Source organism: Battus philenor, unplaced genomic scaffold (assembly GCF_028537555.1).
Source record: "Battus philenor isolate CCGP_79_NKW_IND1 unplaced genomic scaffold, ilBatPhil1.0.hap1 SCAF_60, whole genome shotgun sequence".
In the NCBI taxonomy this organism is placed as follows: Eukaryota; Metazoa; Arthropoda; class Insecta; order Lepidoptera; family Papilionidae; genus Battus; species Battus philenor.
This window is the reverse complement of record NW_027181727.1, coordinates 24,431-46,786: the sequence shown is the minus strand read 5'-3', so window position 1 is coordinate 46,786 and position 22,356 is coordinate 24,431. Positions and strand designations below refer to the sequence as shown.

At 41.3% G+C, this 22,356-nt stretch overlaps 3 protein-coding genes across 3 annotated transcripts; 2 read left to right on the top strand and 1 right to left on the bottom strand.

Annotated features, from left to right (window-relative positions):
* Positions 1-227: 227 nt before the first annotated feature.
* LOC137930742 (fatty acid synthase-like) lies at positions 228-8,365 on the top strand (the record flags this gene model as incomplete). The annotated part of the gene is made up of 13 exons (XM_068774058.1): positions 228-338; positions 457-618; positions 884-1,012; positions 1,190-1,257; positions 1,860-2,015; positions 2,606-2,857; positions 4,120-4,273; positions 5,267-5,471; positions 5,929-6,079; positions 6,163-6,310; positions 6,521-6,685; positions 7,143-7,245; positions 7,805-8,365. Coding segments are annotated over 13 exons (2,328 nt in total), but the record flags the coding sequence as incomplete, so codon positions are not given.
* A 2,360-nt stretch (positions 8,366-10,725) lies between these two features.
* Positions 10,726-15,508, bottom strand: LOC137930743 (uncharacterized). Its single transcript, XM_068774059.1, has 5 exons — positions 15,367-15,508; positions 13,110-13,251; positions 12,853-13,029; positions 12,076-12,178; positions 10,726-11,340 (listed from the first exon to the last, which is right to left on the bottom strand). The coding sequence occupies exons 2-5, from the start codon at positions 13,188-13,190 to the stop codon at positions 10,772-10,774; spliced, it is 930 nt and encodes a 309-aa protein (XP_068630160.1). The 5' UTR covers positions 13,191-13,251; positions 15,367-15,508; the 3' UTR covers positions 10,726-10,771.
* A 5,143-nt stretch (positions 15,509-20,651) lies between these two features.
* Positions 20,652-22,262, top strand: LOC137930741 (uncharacterized). Its single transcript, XM_068774057.1, has 2 exons — positions 20,652-21,217; positions 22,175-22,262. The coding sequence occupies exons 1-2, from the start codon at positions 20,652-20,654 to the stop codon at positions 22,260-22,262; spliced, it is 654 nt and encodes a 217-aa protein (XP_068630158.1).
* Positions 22,263-22,356: the final 94 nt, after the last annotated feature.

Below are 22,356 nucleotides of genomic sequence, written 5' to 3'. Positions count from 1 at the left end.
TTAAAACAGCCAATGAATTGACTAGTTTTTGAGTGTCGAAAGTAGAAGGAGTTCCAAAGAATTTTGTATTTGAAATGCTGTTGTCGTTTTGTTGTCCAAGGCAGGATGAAAGGTTTAAAATCCAGGGAACGTTCCATTCTACGATGGATGAATTAGGCCTAAGTGTTTAAAAAACTATCGCTGAATGTGTGTGTGCATAAATTGTGTGTTTATTTATTTACTTCTAGACGTGCTCACTTGAGGAGAAGGGAGCCTTTAGAGCCCAGTTAGATAGAAACCAGAATCACATTGTGCTGCACTATTATGATTTACTTCAACTTAAGCTAGGAGAGTTCCAAGTGAGAAAGTAGTAGGGAAACAGTAGATTAGCGATTTTTACCTAAACTTACAGAAATCCTAGCCTGTAAGTACAGTACATCCGTTTAAAGTTTGTTGTGTTCGCGTGTGTTTGCGCAGGCGTCCGTGCGTTGCCTGGGTCACCGCGGCCGCTTCCTCGAGATCGGGCGATACGACATGAGCAGGAACACGGCGGTGGAGCTGCGCTCGCGCCGCGAACTCGCCTTCTACCCAGTGATGCTCGACTACATCTTCGACGACGACAGCTACGATTTGCGAAAGGTGATTTAACTGTCACGAAGTGAACTGACGATACAGTCAAGGTCACGGGAAGTTGCCGGACGCGAGCAGCGCAAGACTAGCCGTCATGGGGATTGTCAGCTAATGTTGTGTCGAAGAATTAGTTTAGGCTTTGCTCTGACTTAAAGTTGCCAACCAACCGACCCTGCTGTCGTGTCCGGATGAGTGCAAGGGTCGACCCCATCGGTTTTACCGAGTAGTGGAGACAATATTTAAATTGTCCCATTTTTTTTCATGTTACCTTCAGGAACTGGAGCTGCTGATCGTTGAAGGGATCGCTACCGGAGCGGTGCGGCCTCTTACCTCATGTGTTTTCGGCAAGGATGAGGTGGAAGCCGCCTTCCGTTACATGGCAGCCGGTCGCCACGTTGGTAAGGTATGTACCGCTGCAGATTGTGTCATGAACCAACCCTTCGATAAGCTGTATCTTTGTAACGATTAAAATTTCCAGTTGCACCTTCAACTGTGACCAGATCATTCCACATCAGACGCAAAGAGATAGTCCTTTGCATCGTATTTTGGATTGCACGAATTAATACTTTTGTTTGAACAGGTACTAATAAGAATACAAGAGGAGGAGTCTAGTCCTGCTGGTTCAGCTCTCGTGGAAGCTGTGCCGAGGTGAGCACTTTTTTATTTTGTTGGAAATCTCAGTTTTATTACAGAGGGAGGGTTATGTTGTATTCTTGCTTTGATGATGAGGTGGATCAGATCATGGCGCACATCCTTGCTAGTTGTCCTGCGTTGGGGGGAAAGACAGATGGAGCAACCATCACCTCCCTGATGAGCGACTACAATCTACGCCCTACAATCCTTGAGCATCGTAAAAATGTGGCGCAGATCACAATAAATAGCAACAAGGTGCAATGTGGAATTGTGATGAAGATTTGCAAAGGACGCAAGATAGAACACGTGAAGGACAGAAGGAAGGCATAAAAGATATCGAGAAGGTAGGACGGAGAAAGTAAATAAAAATTAAAAAAAAACCTGAAAATATCATTTACCCGAAATGCAGGGAGGTTGCATGTCTCCGCACATGGCGGGTAAACGATGGGTTCCTAAAAACGGGGGAATAAAAAAAAACTTTAATTTTTCCATAGCTTAGAATAAGAATCAAAACAGGATACGTTCATATAACGTTAGAAATTTTGTGAGCGTAAGTGATCAGTTGGTAATCACAGGATGTCTAAAAATGTGTACAAATAGTTTGTCGTGTCGTGCAGGTACATCTGCAGAGAAGAGCGGGTGTACGTCCTGGTGGGAGGGCTGGGCGGCTTCGGGCTGGAGCTGGCCGACTGGCTGGTGATGCGGGGCGCGAGGAAGCTGGTGATCGTGTCCTCCAGGGGCGTTAGCAACGGGTACCAGGCCTCCAGACTGAGGCTAGTATTAGACACCGTTTTATTGTTGTCGCGCTGAAGCTACGTTGCCTTATGTTTGCAACTAAACATCCGGCAGCCAGTGGATACGTCGCTAGTATATAAATGTTTGTGTTCGTTTATTCACAATATTTGAATATCTTATAGTGATCACTAATTTACTTTTATTATATTATTTTGATCAGAGCTAGAGTCAAGTGGTTCACTACAGAGGGATCCTCCAACTTTGAAAAAAGCTGCGAGTGTTTCAAACAAATTATTATTTGATAACACGGAGCGTTTCTTTGCGATCTCTTTCACCAACGTTCTCGAGGATTTAAAAATATTTTATAAAGAAGTACGATTTGTAAAAGGTTATATTCGATCAAAACGTAAACGTAAAAAAAGTATTATTGTTTAAGTTTAACAAACATTTATGCAATGAAAATTTTATTTAGATTGTCAAGACGATTTTGTTTTTTTTTTTTAAAGGATTTATATGGCAATAGGAACTTTAAAACTTTGAACGATTCTTAAGATTTTTTAAATTTTATCTAAAACTTTTTGTCATATGTATTGGATCGGCGGCCCTCATAAGTTTGTTTTGTGTGCAGGCTGTGGCGCCAGTACGGAGCCAGAGCGGAGATATCAACTCACGACGTCAGCACGGAGGCCGGCTGCGAGCACATGCTGAGGTTGGCCAACTCGATGGGACCCGTGGATGCGATATTCAACCTTGCAGCTAAATTCATAGACTTTACATTCGCAAAGCAGACGCCGGACTGCTTTAGAACATCGCTCAAGTCGAAAGCCTTTGCGACGATACATCTTGATCGAGTTTCTCGTCGCCTGTGCCCCTCGCTGCAGTGAGTATACTTGACTACTATAGTGCAATCATTAATAACTGGATTAAAATACAATAGATTGTCTATAAAAGCGGCACACTGGAAAGGACTACAGATAAAAATGGAAGACCATCTAAATGGTAGACTCGTGATATTAAAATTAGAAAAAGACTGACTGGCTGCTGAATTACGGAAGAAGAAAGAGAGCTCACATAACTATATGACATGTGTATTTGTATGCACATTATTATTAATTTATTCATTTTATCAACACATGATCAGTTACGATGATCACTTGTGAATGCCATAAGATGCCCGGAGATCCCAAATTAACAGAAACTTGAATCAGATAAGGCTCTCTTATAATGGCATCCTCGGACTTAAAGCTACAAGGGTTCTTCCCTTGATCTAAGAAGAACCTACTAACAAACTCACGCAGATTTCTTTTGGTCACTTTTACAAAATTATTTTTACTGTTGTAGAGCAATTCGTTTCACTGTCTAGGATTTTCAAAAAACTTGTTGTTTAAAGTAATATGCATGTATTGAAACACATATGCGTATTGTTATATCGTAAACAAAGAAATTACTAATTTTATGATTTTTTTTTATATAGTCGTAATGGATTAGGCGTTTGTCTTCCATTCCATTCCAATTTCATCTAATGGAAAGTGTAGATGAAAACGAAGATTGTACACGCCCATACAAAAGAAACCAGCCCACTCTACTCTTAAAATCTCCAGATTTCAACTCATTAGGAAAAATAGACCCTGGGAGGTCGTTCCAGATCTTGGCAACTCTCACCAAAAACGAGCTGCAAAACTGTTCAGTTCTGCAAAAGTAGAACTAAACGGTTTGGTCCAAAACAACCCATATGTAAATGGTAGTAGCTTTTGTGATTACTGGAACAAAGTCAAAGTTATAATTGATTTGTTATATACGTTCATTATAATCAATTATTATCCGTCAGCTTAGATTTAAGTTAAGGTTACTCTGCTGGGAAGAACTTAGAACAAACTCAGTGGGGTTTGTATTTTTTTTGATGATAATATGTGTGATCTTTTTTTTTGCCGTGGACAATTTATTCCCAAACATCTTTATTCTGAACATACTATGAAATAGAGTAATAGGTTTTTTTGTCAGAGCCTGTGCTTAATAAATATCTTGACCGATTACATTGTCTCGATTTCACAAAATCCTGCGGTACTCTGTATAATTACGAGGGAGTCGTAAGTGTGTGATGGGGTGTCTGGTAGAATGATAATAGTGGGTGTGGTGACGCAGGAAGTTCGTGGTGTTCTCGTCGTTGGCGTGCGGGCACGGTAACGCAGGCCAGACCAGCTACGCGTTCGCCAACTCTGCGATGGAGCGCGTGTGCGAGCGGCGCCGGGCCAGCGGGCTGCACGCACTCGCCGTGCAGTGGGGCGCGGTGGGAGACGTGAGTTTGCATCAGGAGCATTGGTTTACTTGTTTTTTATAAAATCAAGCAATACAATCATTGTCGTTATCCACTTAATGGATCCGGAAAAAGCAAAGCAAGACTAGTGATAATGGCAATCTTCGCGGGAGGCGTATGACATGCAATCATAGGCCGTTGGAGCCGAAAGGTTGCCGAGTGGTGACCACGAGGCCCATAGACGCGGGGTGGGTAGCTTCGCTACTAGCTGCACTGACAATATAATCAAGGTTGCGGAAGGTTCCAGACGTGGGCGGCGCAAGGCTGGCCATTGTAGCGATCTTTATAGGAGGCCTTGCTGTGTTATCGTCTATCGGCCAACGAGGTGTTGTGTATTCGGCCATTGAGGATTCTTGCCCCAATGCAGCAAATCCGGGAAGAACAGCAGCATGCCATCGAATTACTATGGTAAACAAGGCTGTCGATGAAAACTGTCTGTGATCCCCAAATATATACCATGAAAACGTACCGCGAGTTATCGCAAGAGTTCTCGAAACTTTCCTTTCTAACGTAATTAGAATTAGAAGAGAGTTTTAACGGGCAATATTCTCAAACAACTACTTGCTTTCTTCTAGAGGTTACATAAGTACCCTGGTACACAAGGCTATCTCTCCTAAAACAAAAGAAGGACGTAGAAGATGGTGGAGAGGGGAAGAAAACAATACAGAATTTCGTACAGCCATAACGTGCAAAAATGCCGGGGAAGTATGAATTTCCCGCATAACGCTGTTGTAAATATCGTGGGACGTCGACGCGATTTGACTCCGCACCGAGGACTGTCATCGAAAGAGTTTTATTTGTCAGTAAACCCATACATTCCCTAGGGAGCACGGTATTGGGTACATATTATTGCTTTAGAAACCAAAAGGAAACTATCAATTCAGCACCGCGACTGAATACCTGAGATAGTAGATAGTGTCAATGGATAAGAATCTATCGTGGCCTTTGTACCTACATTTCCTTATCTGCATTTAGGTGGGTGTGGTCGCGGACATGACCGAAGCGAACTCAAAGTACGAGGTAGTCGGCACGGTGACGCAACCAATCGCCTGCTGTCTGGACGTCCTGGACAAGTTGCTGCTGCGCGACGAGGTGATTGTTTCCTCCTTCGTGGTGGCGGAGAAAGCGGAGGGCGCCGCGGATGTCGAGACCATAGTGGACACCGTCGCGCAGATAATGGGTAGGTGGTGCGGCTTCAGCTGCTAGGCTTAGCGGCGATCTAAACCCGCGGTGTTTACACAGCGAGGTGTCAAAGGAAATTAATGTTCTGCGTGTAAATTAACTAGCTGGTTATGTACTCATCATGCCGCTGATATGTTGTAATCGCAGCAAAGCAAAAAAGCAAAGCAAATATCGCAGAAACCAATTAAAAAGCTAAGGGAAGTTAAAAGAAAGAGGCTGCTTAATAATTTACTTCGAATATCTGAAAGAAATTAACATTGAATCATGAAATAAATTGTTCAAATTAAATTAATATAGTTTTATCTGTATCTGTCTAGTAATGGTTTGCACCGTTTGCGTAGTGGCTCCTAGTTCAAACATTAATTGACAAAAATGAGCAATACATTCACCTACAAAACTAAAACTTTTACCAATCCCACTGTATATAAAAACGTTTAATGTGCATCCGTTTGCAGGCATCAAGAACTTGAAGTCGGTGTCGCAGCAGGCAGCGCTCGCGGAGCTGGGCATCGACAGCATGATCTCCACCGAGCTGAAGCAGACCTTGGAACGGCAGTACGGGATCTTCTTATCCGCGCACGAGATCAGAAATCTCACTTTTGCCAAGTAATTATTATTATTTTAATCTTTTTATTGTAACAAAATTGACAGCGATGGAAAGATTTTAAATAAATCTCTTTTAAAATTAGGCTCGCTGAAATGAATATGAAAGAAAATGCCACTGCAAACGGAGCAGAAGTGCTAGCAGCATCAGATAAAGAAACGACTAGAATCGCTTGGAGGAGTTTTGGTGAGGAAGAGATGGTGCGAAAGCCATACGTGCGCTTGTCGAACACGGTAACTAATTCTGCAAATTATTTTATTTTACGTGTCAATGAGCGGAGAGTTCCCCGATTCTAAAATACAATATTGAGTATTTAATACCGCGTTGCGTGGTATAGTATAACTATATGAAAAAAATATATTTTATTATCTTTGGTGTGTCATAACGACACGACGTACATAACACTAAAAGTAATAATAAATTAACAATTGCTTTCTTTTTAGCATAACGAATGCAATGCTGAAAACGTATTCCTAATCCCCGGCATTGACGGATGCTCGTATAACCTGGAGTGGTTGTGCAGGAAGCTGAACGCTGCAGTGTGTATCCTGCAGCCGGGACTGCACTTGAACGACAGGCTCTGCGACATGGTCGACAGGTTTTATATGGTAATCGACTCTATCAAAGTAAACCTTTCAGAGACAACTTATTTATTTAACGCCACTTACAATTCATTACATCATCTCTTCCTAGTTATCATGTTGCTACGCGTTGACAAAAGAATTAATTGTTTATGGTGCGATGTACAAATGTTGCGGCGCTGTGCTAAATTAGCTAAACGAAGCGACCACATAGCATCAGTTGCCAAGTTGCCAAGTGTCCAAGTGAAGTAGAGATCGCGGCGTGAACACTTAGGGTGTTCGCAGAGTTATAGTTGAGTGATCGCGTAGTTACGTAATTATTCGCGAAATGTCTACGTCTTATAATACGTCCACGGTTATTTGTTGTCTCGGCGCCGTGAAGCAACACATCTGCCGAGTACAATGGACGTTTTAGTCGTAGCACTACCATGAAATGGAACTTTTGTACTGTAACTATGAATTTATTTTTTATATATAATTCTAGACCGTTAAAGAACAAATCACACCGGGAAGGCCGTTCCTGCTCCTGGGTTACAGTTTTGGAACAGTTCCAGTTTTGGAGTTGGCGGCAAAATTGGAACAAGATGGTAAGATATAAATTCCTAAGATTACTGGCAAGACGTATGTGATTCTTAATCTAAACCTCTTCCGTAATATCTCTGAGTAATTTTGTTTGAAGAATCTGCGTAAAAAGCCTCTTTTGTAATGTACGAACAGATCTGATCTGTGCCGCGCCGATGCAGGTAAACCATACGAGTATATGTGCACGACGAGTATACGACGACTTTGTTCAGGTCGCGGGAAGTCTCTACATGTGGGAAGCGCAAGACATGATCAATGGGGGAGGTATATGCCTATGCCTATGCCTTTGCCCATGCCCATGCCTATGCGCCTATTGGCTGATATGATGATGATATGTGTAAAAAACAGTGTATTTAAACTAGGAGGTATTAAGGTACAAAAAGAAAGTAAAAATAACATCTGTTATTAATATATTGACCGAATACAAGTTTAAGATGGAATAATCTAAAAGTGACGATTTTTTTTTATTCTATTTTAATTTCGTTACTATCCAATAATTACAAATGCTTAGACTGCGCGTCTCAGATGGAACGATAAAGCCATATCATTTATTATTTATTGCAGGCTACGAAGGTCACGTGTGCGCCCTGGACGGCTCCCCGGTCTTCTCCAAAGCCCACCTGAAGGCGCACATACGAACGGAGCTGCAGCACCACGCCGTCGCGCTGGTGATGAACGTGGTCATCCCAAAGTTACACGACGTCCGCTTCGTGAAGGAAAAGCTCCAAGATATTCTTTCTGTAGATGAAAAAATTGACTACCTGATCGATGAGTTGAAAGTCAAAGTGGGGTATTCAAAGGACTTCTTGAAGTCCATCTCGACGTGTATCTACGAGCGGATGCTGCAATTGGAGCGGCTGGACGCGGACGCGATCAGCAGGATCAAATCGCCAATCACATTAGTCCGGGCGCATGAGGTCACAGTTCCGGGTGCTCGGCACGACTACAGCCTGGGCCGGTTCACGTCGGCGTCGGTGCGCGTGCGCAGCATCGTCGGCGACCACTACAGCATCCTCGACAGCGACGAGTGCGCTGCTATCATTAATGAGATCATTAAAAATGTTCCAAGTGCTACAACTTCGAAGTAAGTTATTGTTCGTAGTATTTTGTGTAATGATCCGTATAACGTGCTAAATTTTAAAATTGAATGATGACGATGTTGTTTCATTTATTCACCACATCCTGTGTAAGCTTTTAGGTGACTGTCTCTTGGAGTTAAGATTAAAACTCGAGTGCAGGGAACAGAATGAATGTTACTGCTATTGTTTCGGGTCAAGTTAATGTTGAGACTTGGGGCCTTTTACAGATTCATTGGAACAGAGTTCACGGAACGGAAGGATCCGTGAAATATTCAAAATTGAATTTTATTTGCCGAAATTCTGTATTTATTACCTTAAAGGTAGGTTAACCAATCCTAGAACTAACTTGATTTATACAACCAATCACAATACCCATTTTAGTAACCAACCACACGAGTCTTTTGTGTTAGAGCGACGGAAGATATGTGCGGTAGATAAAGTATAGGTTCACTGCACTAGGCGTGGTAAAGTAAAAAAAAAAACAATGAAATCAGCAACAAAAAAAAATATTAAAAAAGGCCTGTTCAGACTTTGCGCCACAGGTCGGTGCTCCCTTATTGGTGGTGGCAGGCAGCCGGTTTCCCGGGAACAGTCAGACGGCAGCAGGTCGATACGGGGAGCGCCGGTCGTAGATAGGATGCATTCGAGCTGGTGCGAGGCACGAGCAGATTCAACCTCAATGACCGATGGTTTTTCTATATAATAAGCACCTACGAATCGATATATATATATATATATATATATATATTTATCTAGTCTAGCCATAAGTTCTGTTACAAAGAAAATATCTGATAATTTCAAAAGAAAAAATATTTTATTTTATATAGATATGTAGAGTGAAAAAGAAACGCTACCGTACTAAAGCAGTTATTCAAAGTGTGAGCATGGCACTGTCGCGTGTTACTTCAGAGGAGACACAGAATTTTAGTTTTAATTTAAACAAGAACATTGCAGAAATATCAAACCACATCAAATCAAAATAAACTGAATCCCGGCTTCATCGTACCTGTACCCGAGGGTCCCGAATAAAGTCAGTTGCAGAACCCTTAAAAATGTCAACGAAACCAAAAACTTTATTGTCACAAAGAAGCGAAATTTCATCACAAATTTTCAAGAGGACGGAGCCAGCCAATAGGAACAAGTCAAAGTTTAATTTCAGTAGCAACAAAGTGCGACGTGATTTAATTCAAAAAGCGCAAAGCGGTCGCTCGCAGCTAAGACATGCTACACGAGCTCCGTCTCGACGGCCTCAAATAATATGCAAAAGTTGGTGACCACGATGTAATCGACGATCCTTGCTGCTACTCATTGCCGACCTTGTGTGCCTTCAGAACATTTGTATTAGATTCTAGATTTCTAGATTTAGGTCAGACGGCAGGAACGGCGCAGGGCGCTCGCGACGTGGCGCGCTAAGCTCTCGGAAGAGCGCTATGCGCGCAGACGGGTCGTTGGAGCGATCCTGCCCGTCTTCGAGGCCTGGATGCAGCGACGAGACAGAAGGCTCACCTACAGGCTTACGCAGATGATCACCGGGCACGGTTGCTTCGGTGAATACCTGTGTAGGATTGGTCGCGAAGCGACGGCGAACTGCTTCCACTGCGGAGGGGCCGCCCAGGATTCCGCCTCGCACACGTTTGCGGTCTGCCCGGCGTGGCAGTCGGAGCGGCGGATTCTGGCGGACGAGATCGGACAGGACCTTTCCTTGCCAGCAGTCGTGTCGGCGATGCTGAGTGGGTCATGTGCATGGAGGGCCGTGGCCTCTTTTTGTGAGACCGTCATGGTCCAGAAGGAGGCAGCCGAACGGGATCGGCAGAGGACAGATCCCGCTCGGAGACTACGCCGTCAGCGCAGAGACGTGCCTCGCGACGGCCCTCCGATGAATGATGCTCCCCTACCATAAACTGGGCCTTCAGAGTCGCGGAAGATTAGAGTGGGAGTCCTAAACTCCCACTAGCTTCGGCGACTCTGAGGCGGACGATGGTTCGACGTGGTCTCGAACCATCGTGATAGCACCACGAGGGTTTCGGGGGTAGCGTATCCACGCATACCCCGGGACGGGCTATCGAAAAATAGCAAGGCGCGAGGGAAGACCGCGTGGCGATCCCTAACCGGGAGATACCGCGGTCCCCCGTTTAGCGCATAGGGCGACCACCGGGAGGGGTTTTAGTGGGTAGGAATCCCACATACCCCTGTCCTCCCCCCAGAGGCAGGGCATCTTGAATACCGGAAGATTTCCCCCACCGAAAAAAAAAGGTCCTGTTGGAAATCTATGACGGAAGTCTATATCAGCAATGAACGTATTAAGTTTAGATACTTAACGTAGAACTAGAACCTAAAACGTTAAAGTTAATGAAGGTAATAAAAAAGTGATATTTATTTATATATGTATACAATAAAACTCCATCACATTAACATCTGCAGATTTATTATAATACAATAACCATTTTATCAACTATTCGGCACGTTTTTTAAACACCAATTTTAATGTATTGGTGTAATAAGACTCGAGGATGTTTCTCTTTTCATATTCGGCAAGTATGTCTGGACCGAGATGTTGGTTTATGACGGCTGAACAGCGAAGATCTCTCGTTAGATGAGCCAACGGTGTATCCAGATGATAGACGTGAACATTCTGCTTAGAATATTTATGTATAGATTCTGTATTTACTGATTCAGAAGTAAGAAGGATAATCTTAGAGTTGTATCGATGAGGTTTAGGCTCATAAGCTCTAACTTCTTCCACTCGACCAATAGCAGATTTCAAAAGATCTTTAGCGTATTGAATTGTAACTCCTTTACGATTTAATATCTTTCGAGTCGCTACTTCAAGTTTTTCTTCTAGACTATTGCATGCTTCTAAATCTTCTTTTAGTTCTAATTTATCTGCGACTATTGTATTTGAGACTGCTTCAATTATTGCATCATGCACTTCATCTGCGTACAATCCTTCTAGATGTTCATCTATAGTTCCTTTTACCTCTTCCGGAGGTACACCAATGCAGAAGAGAGTACCTTTATAACCTGTGCGATGAGAAAATAAAATTACCTGTTATGAGCAGAGATTTGTGTTAAATTCTAGACAAAATCACTTTTGTTACTATTGAACAGGCACAAGATGGACGTGTTTGTTATTATCCAGTGTATGATTTCATTGCTATCACTGCTAGATATAGGTCTTCCTAATAGACTTACAATAGGATATGTTGGAAGCGAGGAGTCTCTTTCAGGTATTTTCAACTACCTTAATTATGTTTATGATTTCTCTAGGTATGAATTTGCGGCACATATTGCTAAACATTCGACAATAGCTACCGTTTTAGTCAGAGTTCGTCTCTTTCGTGTACCCACAAGATTGCAATTCTAGGTTCGATGAAGTTCGACTGACTGGCCGAACTTAGATTCTTTCTCAAGAACCCTTGCGCCTCGCTTTATACACAATCCATCTATGTGACCTGCCATCTCGGCAATTTTCTAACAAGGTACTATAAGGAGCGTAGGTACGGCAAGGAAGCCCAGACTTCGTCCTTAGCGCTATGACACCATAAATAGTATTTGTTAGTAATAAAAAAAATCATTCAGTTGGTGCTACCTAATGGGACTTCATATTGGTAAATATAATATTTATAGAGACAATTTTAAATTATCCACTCAAAAGAAATTTCTACGACACACGTGACTTTAATAGTACATAGTAAAGCTTTAGTGGTGTTTAATAACAGACAATGAAGTGAATGTATAGACAATAATTGTGTTTACCTTTGTTTTCCAATATTGAAAGCATTTCCAAAGCGACTAGAACACCGCTTTCGTAAGCCGCGAGATAAAAGTTATCTTTTAACTTCATCTTCTTCAACAACATCTGCAAGTAAAATAACTTTATTAACTTTGTATATAGCATTGGTGTAATCTGCAGAAACGTAATAACTAAATGTATTTAATTGGGAATTAAATTTTCTGTACATTAAATACATTTATGAATGACTCTTTATAGTCCAGGGTGAGTTTGAAACCTTGGAAACTTCATTTTAAATTGAGAAATGTCTGTCATAGTGGACCTATTTGATTCACTATAAATAAACCAGATTGAAACTTAAAATGAATAAATACTTATTGAATTACTTTATCGAATTGTAGATGGTGATTATTGACTGCGATTTTTACTTAGTTTAGCTCAATTACAAATGAATTAGAGAATATAATACGTAGCTGCGACATCGAATCAGAAATAATGAGAAGAAAGAAGAACACTAAAGGTTAATCAAAAAATTGCACCTCTGAAGTGGCAAAGAACTAACTTTTTATTTACGTTCAGAAACATACCTACATTTCACTTTATAACAATGACGGTAGGAACACTATACAATCTATGTTCCAATAGATGGCGGTATATGTATATTAATTAATGATTATTTGTATATAATTTCAACAAAAGTCAAAGGAATACAAACTCAGAGGCTCCTTGGGGAAGGCCTACGCTTTCGTATCAGCATCTAACAGCTGGCATGATGATAATAGAACATGAATGCAACGTACTTCGGTAAATCGCCTCGCCTGTCCTTGGATGCTCTCCTGTGCATGACCTAGTCCAGGTTGCAGAACTACAGCCGGCACTTTGAGCCGCTCACACAGCAACCCAAACCGTTCGTGCTGCCCTTCTAGACCTGGGATCACGTACAAATATGTTTTATCCACGTCGAAGTCGTCAACACCCTGAAAATAAGATTAAATATTTACTAACTTCGATCGTTAAATACTCAAGGATTCCGTATCTGGGAACGTAATGGAGTCACCTTCACGAATGCTCGTGTCTGCTTTAACACCAACGGGTTGTTGGCTTCTAGCTCGTTGAAGTTCACGTGTGAGAAGAACATCTCCAATCCTTTCTTTTGTTTGAAACCTTTCCACACAATCGCATCTTCTATATCCTGTATTCTGTAATATTAAAGTAAAATATATTATAAGGCAAACGATTTACAGCAGTTAGTAGTCTGTTTATTTTCAGAATGCAACTAATTATTAAAACTATAAAGTCAAGTTCACAGTATTTAATGGAATCAGGCGTTATTTTGCGGAAGTCCATCCTAAGTAAGAAAAGGACCAATATGTAGCTACTTTCGCATGCGCATTTATCAGCGGGCTGGCGGGCGGTGCACTTTATTGCACGACTACGACTGCATGTGCGGAAGTAGCTACGAGTACATATTGTTCCTTTTCTTACTTAAGTTTACAGTGACCAGTTGAAAACCGGTCATGATATTTGTTTCACATACATTTTTATATTCCAGCATTTTTAAATAATTGTCCATATTGGATTATGTATAGCGAAGACTTTTGTGTGTTTGAAAAAGAATGTCAGAAAAGATTAATTTGATAGAAATAAGAATTAAATAAAGCTCTCCTATAATGGTCTTTCACTGCGGGCCTTATTGGGAGGCTCTCGGTTACCCAACAGGTCATACAAGGGGCTCTGCTAATAATTCGTAAGATCCGTAAACGAACGAAAGTAACCGGCATGATCCCAGCGGCTTGCTCCTTAATTAAATTAAAAAAGAAACCGTTAGATCCAGCTGTGGACATCATATGGCTGAGATGTTGCTGATACCATTATCACGGCTACGAGGTTCCAAATACTCTTTGATATGACATTGTTTTTCTTTTCAGCCGATAGACATCCACTATATATATGTTTGTGTATATATATTTAAATATATTGGAGTAATAATCTCCTTTAATAAGGCATTCAATAGTTTTTATCTTATTAAATGTGTCAATGTAAAAGTATAAATTTTTCCAGACAGTATTCATTTTACAGTGTTTATTATTTCAAAACCTTCCATTATTTCTTTAGGTAGCTTTTAAAGTAATTAATGATTCTCAATCCATAGTATACGCCATGTTGAAGCTTTTATCCAATTTAAGCTTTATATAATTAATTTGTTTTCTCTTTAGAGCTCATTAAAGTTTATTTAATATATTTATAGAGTACAAATAAAAAGGTACAGCCAATGTACAATATAAATAAGTTTTTTTTTAAAATAAATCAGTAATATATTGCATATATGCTAGGTATGATCGAAAAACAAGGTGACTAATTTCAAGGTTACATCGAGTTTAAATTGATCTCCTTAAAAGTACTCTCCCTGATTAACGATGTACTTATCCCAATGCTGATTCCACGATTGGAAGCACTTCTGAAATACTTCTTTCAGAAGGCACTTCAGCTGCTCTTCCAATGTCGGGAATTGTGTCAAAACCGTTTCCTTTCAGCACTGTTTTTATTTTTGCGTAGAGTTAGAAATTATCTGTAAGGCGTGTGTGGACAATCAGTCATATTTTTTGCACAAAAATCGCGAAGCGGTAGCTATGACGTAAGTAATTTTGTTATAATAAATTTAGGGTTATCAAAAAAGCATTTTAATTAACAATATTACAATATAAATGTTGCGAACGATAAAAAAAACTCGACTAATAAAAAAATTAAGCTACCATATGAAAGCAGAAAGGGACTGTGGAGCAGTTAAACATTGTAACTGTACGTGTACAGATATGCCTCTCTTAATGATCGCTAAACAATTGTTAGCCGGCGTGTATTACCTTCAACAATATCATCTCTACATAACTCTACAGCATGGACGCACAGACCGCGGCCCGTCGGTCGAATACTGGTGGCTCGCCGACAGCAAAAATAATACTCTCGTACATTCGAAAAATATTGAATTCTGTTCCAGAATAAAACCAAAAAAATTTAATTACCTATACTTCTGGCGGCCGACCCGCCATCAGTTCATGATTTGCCCGACTGGCCCCTAGTCTCAATAAGTCTGTGCAACCATGCTCTACAACTATTATACTAGACATTAGCATCACTGCAAATTGTATTCTTTTCCCATTGAATTATATTTTATAAACACGTGATCTTCCCGGAACGCGGGCCGAGTCGGACTGACGACAAAGTACAGGAGTTCCGCGACTCATGGCCGATCACACCATTATTCAAACATAGATCGTTATTAATAAAACAACATCCTATTTTAATTGAATATCTACCTTTGAATTGTGAGTTGACGTATCTGTGAATCCTCCAGCGACACATTGCACAACTCTCGTAGTGATGTTCGTAATTGCTGGATTGCGAAGCTAGAAACGCCCAGCTCATGAAGCGTTTTAGAGCTGCAGGTTTTTTTGATATCTATATCTGAAAGATAAAAAGGAGAATTCGGTTTTAGGACATAAAAAGACCTGAAATACTAATGTTTACCTTTCTACTATTTCTGAACGTATTATGAACTTTTTATCAATCCCAGGATTGATTGATAACACTTTAGCATTTGCCTTTTTAACGACTGAATAGATTTTGAAACAAATATGTACAAGGAAAAATGGATCGCAATTATTTGGACTCATTATACGAAACAAGAAATTCTTAGAGACAGTACAAGGGTCATATAAATACAGAAGATCACGTAGTTTACCAGGATGCTGTACTGGTCTCTTTTAAGAACGTAAAGAATGTATTCGCTGTGAACAACAAGACATAGAAAACCATGTAAAGAGGCTTAAATTGTAATGGGGGAGCCTTTATGTACCACCACCAAAAATACTCTCAAGGATATCCTCTATTAAGGGCTCATATATCTGGTCACTCCTTGGAGAGTTCGCGCAAGAGAATGACAAGCACGGCGACCCCCAATCCGGTAAAAAAAGAAGCCCTCAAGTTTTGTTATTAAAACGAAGTTTAAGCTCAACGCCATCTACACCCTAACAGCTCCAAGATACCAAAACTTCAAATTATTGTTATTAAGTAACCTTCAATCAGAGAAAAAGACGGAATACAAACAAATTAAAATAACTGAAATAAATTATTAAAGTTTATAAAAGGCGCGCTGTAGTTTATAACAGCGCCGTTAGATGGAGGTAGCTGTCGATCAACTACTAGCGCCATCTATTGACTGGTGTCCAAAACAGTCAAAGAACAATATTTCCATTTTTTTTCTTTTAACCTTAAATCCAAAATAGAATATTAAATATTATTGATAATTACTGGATATTGATGATATTTGATCTAGCAGTGTAGGTCTGGTGGCATGTTTAACCTCAGCAACAAATGACCCAGAGCCAGAAGACAGGGCTGACTCCACCACGTCGGCCACAGCTGCCCACGAGACCTTAGCCAAAGTGTTAAACTTCACGTTCGAATTCTGAAAACATTATTTTTATAGTGTTTATAGGAAAAGCTTTTAACCCCAAACTGGTAACGTTCACATGAAATTTTGTTCGGAGATTGCGGCTAAAATACTTTTTAATATTGAATTATTTTTGCGCGTTTGAATTAAATTTAAGTAACCACAAATAATATACTTCTTTGTATTAACTTTTGATTCACAAGCCATTTTCTTCTCCAATGATTCAAGTAAAAAAACATTTTACGTACATGACCTTGTTTTTCAAACAACGGTAGACTCAGTGCAGTACCCGGTAACTTCTCCTGTATTCTAGAATGAACTATGGACTCGGCAGCGGTGATGTCTGAACCCACTACCAGGAAGTGCCTAAAAAAAAAAATCAAAATTGTGTTTACATTTATTTCATTACTATATTTTTATTTAGTTCTTACTAAGTAGTTAGAAAAAATACAAAAATATGCAACAGGACCCCTCGTAGAATGCTTACTACAATGATCAAAAGAATGATCATAAAAAATTCCTTTAGAATTTCCCATAGAATGCATTAGATTGGTTATTAGAATTACTATAAAAATCCCCACAATAATACAAACTGCGAGTACTATGATCGCAGAGATGCCCATTAGACTTCCCAATAAATATTAAACTTACAAGAACGTTTAGAAAAGTGCCGTCTGGAAGTTTCCATAAAAATCTCCACCAATACCTACTAGAATTCCTATATCAGGACTCAATCTCTACGATACATCTCAGACTATATGTATAAACAGTATCAAACATATATTTACCATACATATCTGTCAAATATTATTGAGATTATTCTTAATATTAAATAATTACAACATTTAAATTTAAAAGTAAGCTTTTATTTTGTATTTAACTCTAAGTTGTTTAGATCCACTGAAGGAAATAGCCAAGTAATATCTCCTTGAGTCATATTTGTACGATACTCGTATGATGGCCATTTACAATGGCATAAAAAATATATTATACAATATTGGCAACAAAGAATGATTAAAGTAGACAAAAGAAGTTCCTATATCTCTTACTAGATGGCGCTCAATGTAATTTACATCGCGCTATCGTTCGTACGCAGCCGGCGAAACATTTATATGCTATCAAACGATCTCTTGAAACGAGTACGTCTTGTATATCACAAGAGACGCCAATCCCCGATCATATTATATAGGAAGAAGCGCTGCTATATATATATATATTTATTGACACTGGTAATGTTACCACGGCGAAATTATTAATGAGAAAAGTCTAGGTTCGGTCTTTTTGGACGTGCTAGAGTCTAAAAATTAATCGGAAATCCATTGACCATTTAAGCCTGGGTCCCATCTATTGAGCCTAAACGCCAGATCACTCCATGGTGCACTCTCCTAAGATCAATGACCTAATCATATATATAGTATACTGTAATAACCCGAGCCTAGGCCGCTGAGAGAACACTGGAGGAGCTTCATTATCAAAAATTATTTTTTAGGCCAAGTGCTATTTACGCTCTGTCCTATCCAAACCGTGGAGTAATAATTCTATTTGGGCAGCTGTGTAATCAAGATAAAAATAAATTGGGATTACTTAAACGCATATGTGTGTTACTTTGCAACGCGCCCACATCAATATCAATATAAATATTTACTTTTTAACTTGTTATGCTAGACCTTTATGTTCGAAATATTTTATTAAAAGAGTAAGCACAACTTACTTGAGATGTGGACACAGTTGTCTTGATACGACGTCTAGATTGTACAACAATGAAACACCGGTGGAAACATTTTCAAATTAAGACCTCTTTTGGTGTATGAAGTCGTAAGCTAAACATTTATGTCACCTATACAGGAACACATAATAGAACCTTTCTTCTCCTTTTCAGCTGATGAACACGGACACTATGGACGCATAGTTCTCCCCCAGAGATTAATATACCTTAACTATACCTTTTGGAGAACCTGTCCGCGTCGCGTCTACTTGTTACTTCACTGTTGTCGTTGTTAGGTTACGAAAAGCTTTGCCAGTAGTAAACAGACGCCCACAATCGCTGCCATACGAAGGTGCCAAAACTTCACCAGCCTCTAACATTAAACCGTACGATTTTAACAACCTTTTGTTATTCAACCTCATAAGTATATGTTTGTACTATTTATATTATTATTAAAAGTATAGTATTTATACAAATAGTATATGTTTGTATAACAATTACCTTTTATTACATTTGAACACCTGCCCGATCATTGCCTATGAGCCTACTTGGGTATGCCGGTGCTGAATGTCTAAATACACGAAGCAAAATTATTTAAAAAGTTTAAAAGTCATTACAAAATTTATAAAATGAGTGAATAAATAAATAAATATTTCCAGTATGTTTATTTCCTCCTCCTGTATATATATTGTATGTAAATTGTTCATTCAAAATGTATATATGTGTACATTCTGTAGATTATCCAGTCGTTTGTAGTTTAAGTTTTTTGTTATGTACACTATGTGGTGTACTTGTCATTCTTTCTATGACCCCACTCAAAGTTTTTGGTTTTAGGGCACAGACTAATTGTACACGTTTTAATACAAATCGTATACCTTTTACTGAGCCTCGCGGACGTGAAAAACAAAGACCCGCTGGTCATCCTCAGAGACGCGATGGCTTATAATACGAATGAAGAGATAGTAAAAGCCATCAAGACACAGTTCAATCTGAAGTTTGAGAGGTCCCAAGGCACGGACGTCAAGCGGACCACGCGGCAGTACACTACCCGTAGGGCAGACTGGGGCGAGTTCCATCGAACTGTCGCTCGGCTGCTATCGGATCGCTGCCTGACGCCTACCGAGGTGAATCAGATCACCAAAAAGGGGGCGTTGGACAGCATGGTCAGTCGGTATGTGGAAACCGTGAGGGACGCTTGCGACTCGGTCCTGCCGAAGGTCTCCAAGCGGAAGAGGACGGAATTGCCCTGGTGGTCCGAACAGCTCTCTCTCCTCAAGGCAGATGTCTTGAGGAAAAAAGAGAAGGATCAGTGCCGCGAGGCCGGCTCCTAAGGAGTTGGTCTGGCGCGAGTACTGCGACGCAAAGGAGGCGTACCGCCTTGAAGCGAGGCGCGCTCAGACCCATAGCTGGAAGCGTTTCAGCGAAAGGCAGGATCGCGAGACCATGTGGGACGGGATCCACCGTGTGATGCTGACAGCTATTTTAGCGATCGCAAGGTGTCTGTACGGTACGCGGGGGCAGAGTGGGCCAGAGAGGCCACCAAGGGGTGCGTGCAGCAATCCGTAGGCGGCCCAACCTTCTGGACCCTCCTCATCAACCCTCTCCAGGAGGAGGTGGTATAGACCGGGACCCACTGCCAGGCGTTCGCGGATGACATTGTGCTGGTCTTCTCGGAGCAGAAGGCTCAGGACATTTCGAGTCGGGCCAACGCTGTTCTCGCCCATGTTCATGAATGGGGAGTCGGAAACAAGCTGAGGTTTGCACCACACAAAACAAAGGTGATGGTGCTAACCAATAAACTGAAGAACGACTACCCATTACTGAACATGGGGGGTGAGCCGCTTGGCCGGACTGGGGAAGTCCGGATACTAGGCCTCACAGTTAACGATAGGCTCACGTTCCACACACATGTGAAGAACGTGAGCAAGAAGGCTTAGGGCCTCTATCATCAGCTGTGCAGGGCTGCAAAGGTATCTTGGGGTCTGAACTCGGAGGTGATCAGAACGATGTATCTAGCGGTACTAGAGCCGATCATTTTGTATGCAGCGAGTGCATGGGCGCCGGCGGCTAGGAAGCTGCTGGTCCGCAGGCAGTTGGGCGCGGTCCAGCGGGGCTTCGCACAAAAGATCGCGTGGACTCACAGGACCGCGTCCCTACACTCAGCCCTCATACTTGCCGGGTTGCTTCCTCTGGACCTTCGGGTCCATGAGGTCCATTTATTTGAGATAAAAAAGGGTCATTCCCGGCAGGTGGTAAGGAACCGAGACCTGGAGGTACCGGTCAGCTACCTGAGACTTTCACACCCGTCTGGTCAAGTTGGTGTGGAGTTCTCCTGTCTGGGGGAAAGTGCGGAGGAAGTCCGACTTGCCACCGCGGCTGCCGATTTGGTAATTTATACCGACGGCAGCCGCATAGAGGACAAGGTGGGTGCAGCGTTCTGCGTCATGTGGGACGCCGCAGAGTTGCACACAAAGAAACTCAAGTTGGGCAACTTCTGCACTGTACACCAGGCAGAGCTGCTGGCTCTAGCGGAAACAACGGGGTACGCGGCCAGCGGGTCCGCGCAGTCATGCGCCATAATGAGCGACTCGCGGTCCGCCCTCGAAACTGTCGCAAGATCGGACACCCTCCATCCTTTGGCGTTAAGAGTGAAAGAGAATAATTTGAAAGCGAGAGAAAAAGGGAAGGGTGTAAGAATATATTGGGTGAAAGCGCACACGGGGACGGAGGGGAATGAGAGGGCGGTCCAGTTGGCCAAGGACGCGGCCCTGAAGGGTAAAAGAAGACCTGAATATGAGAAATACCCCATTTCATTCGTCAAGCGACAACTGAGATTGGAGTCGCTCGTCGAATGGAACAGGAGGTATATGGAAGGAACGACGGCTTCAGTGACGAGGATATTTTTCCCGGACGCCATTTCAGCCTACCGCGTGCTCCGCAGTATCGAGGTGGACACGGTCTCGGCCCAACTCTTCAAGGGGCACGGGGGTTTCTCTGAGTACCTCCACAGGTGCAAGCTCAAGGAGGACCCCTCGTGCTTCTGTGAACCGGGCGTGGACCAGACCGTGATTCTCCGGCTCGACTTCGAGTGCCGGTCTGGCGTTAAAATCAGGGAGGAGTCAATAGCCTCCCTCAAAAAGCGAAAAAGAGACCAAAGACGACTTCCTCTCATGCTGCAAAGAAATAATTATAAAAGTAATTAACAAAAATAAAAGTTAAAGAAAATTAATACAAATGTAAATAGAAAATAAATGTTAATGTGATATGTGACATATATAATGTGATATTAATGTGAAGTGAAAAAACTATGTAACAATGTAAATGTAAACAGAAATAAAATTACAAAATGTTAATGTGTAACGAGAGAGGAATGAAAGGTCACAGAGCGAAAGAGAATGAAAGAAGAAATGTAGAAGAAAACCGAATGAAAGATCTTAAGATGTATAAATGAAGAGTATGAAAATAAAAAAGATTGTGAAAAACTAAATAAATTAAAACAAAAAGTCCCTGTCCCGCACCAGATAGGGGGTACGAGAGGCTCCCAATAGCGGGGGCCAAATAATAAAAAAAAAACTTTTTACTGACGATTTTTTTTAAATTAAATGTTTGTTATTTATCTTTCCGAATGTACTTTTTATGTTAAATAAAATATTCATATAAAAAAAGGAACTTAATTCCGCCGTCATCCACTGAATTAAATTCGCTGCCCGATTTACATACAACACATGTGATTATGATTAATACGTAAAATGTATTTCATGAATATTAAAAAGAAACGGTGACGTATATATACCCGGGAGCCCGGAGCACGCGAGTGTTGGCCGAACTGTCGTAATGGTGAGTATTGCCGCGGGGGCGGGCGGCCCCTGACATCTAAGCACTACCTTCATCCTGCGTGCATGTTCAGAAGACGAGCTCGCGATTTGATAGATGCAGTTAATTTTGAAGTAGGTCCTTTGGTCCACAGAATTTGTAGACGCCAGCGCATTCCGCGGGATTTACCGGAGCTTTTCCTTAGCGTTATAACGTGGGAGGATTTTGCCCACTCTCCCTAGGGCAATATAAGAGTACATCATCACCGTCATTTCATCAGTAAGTCAACCATTGCTGAACATAGCTCACACATATACATTCCCGACGGCTGGAGGC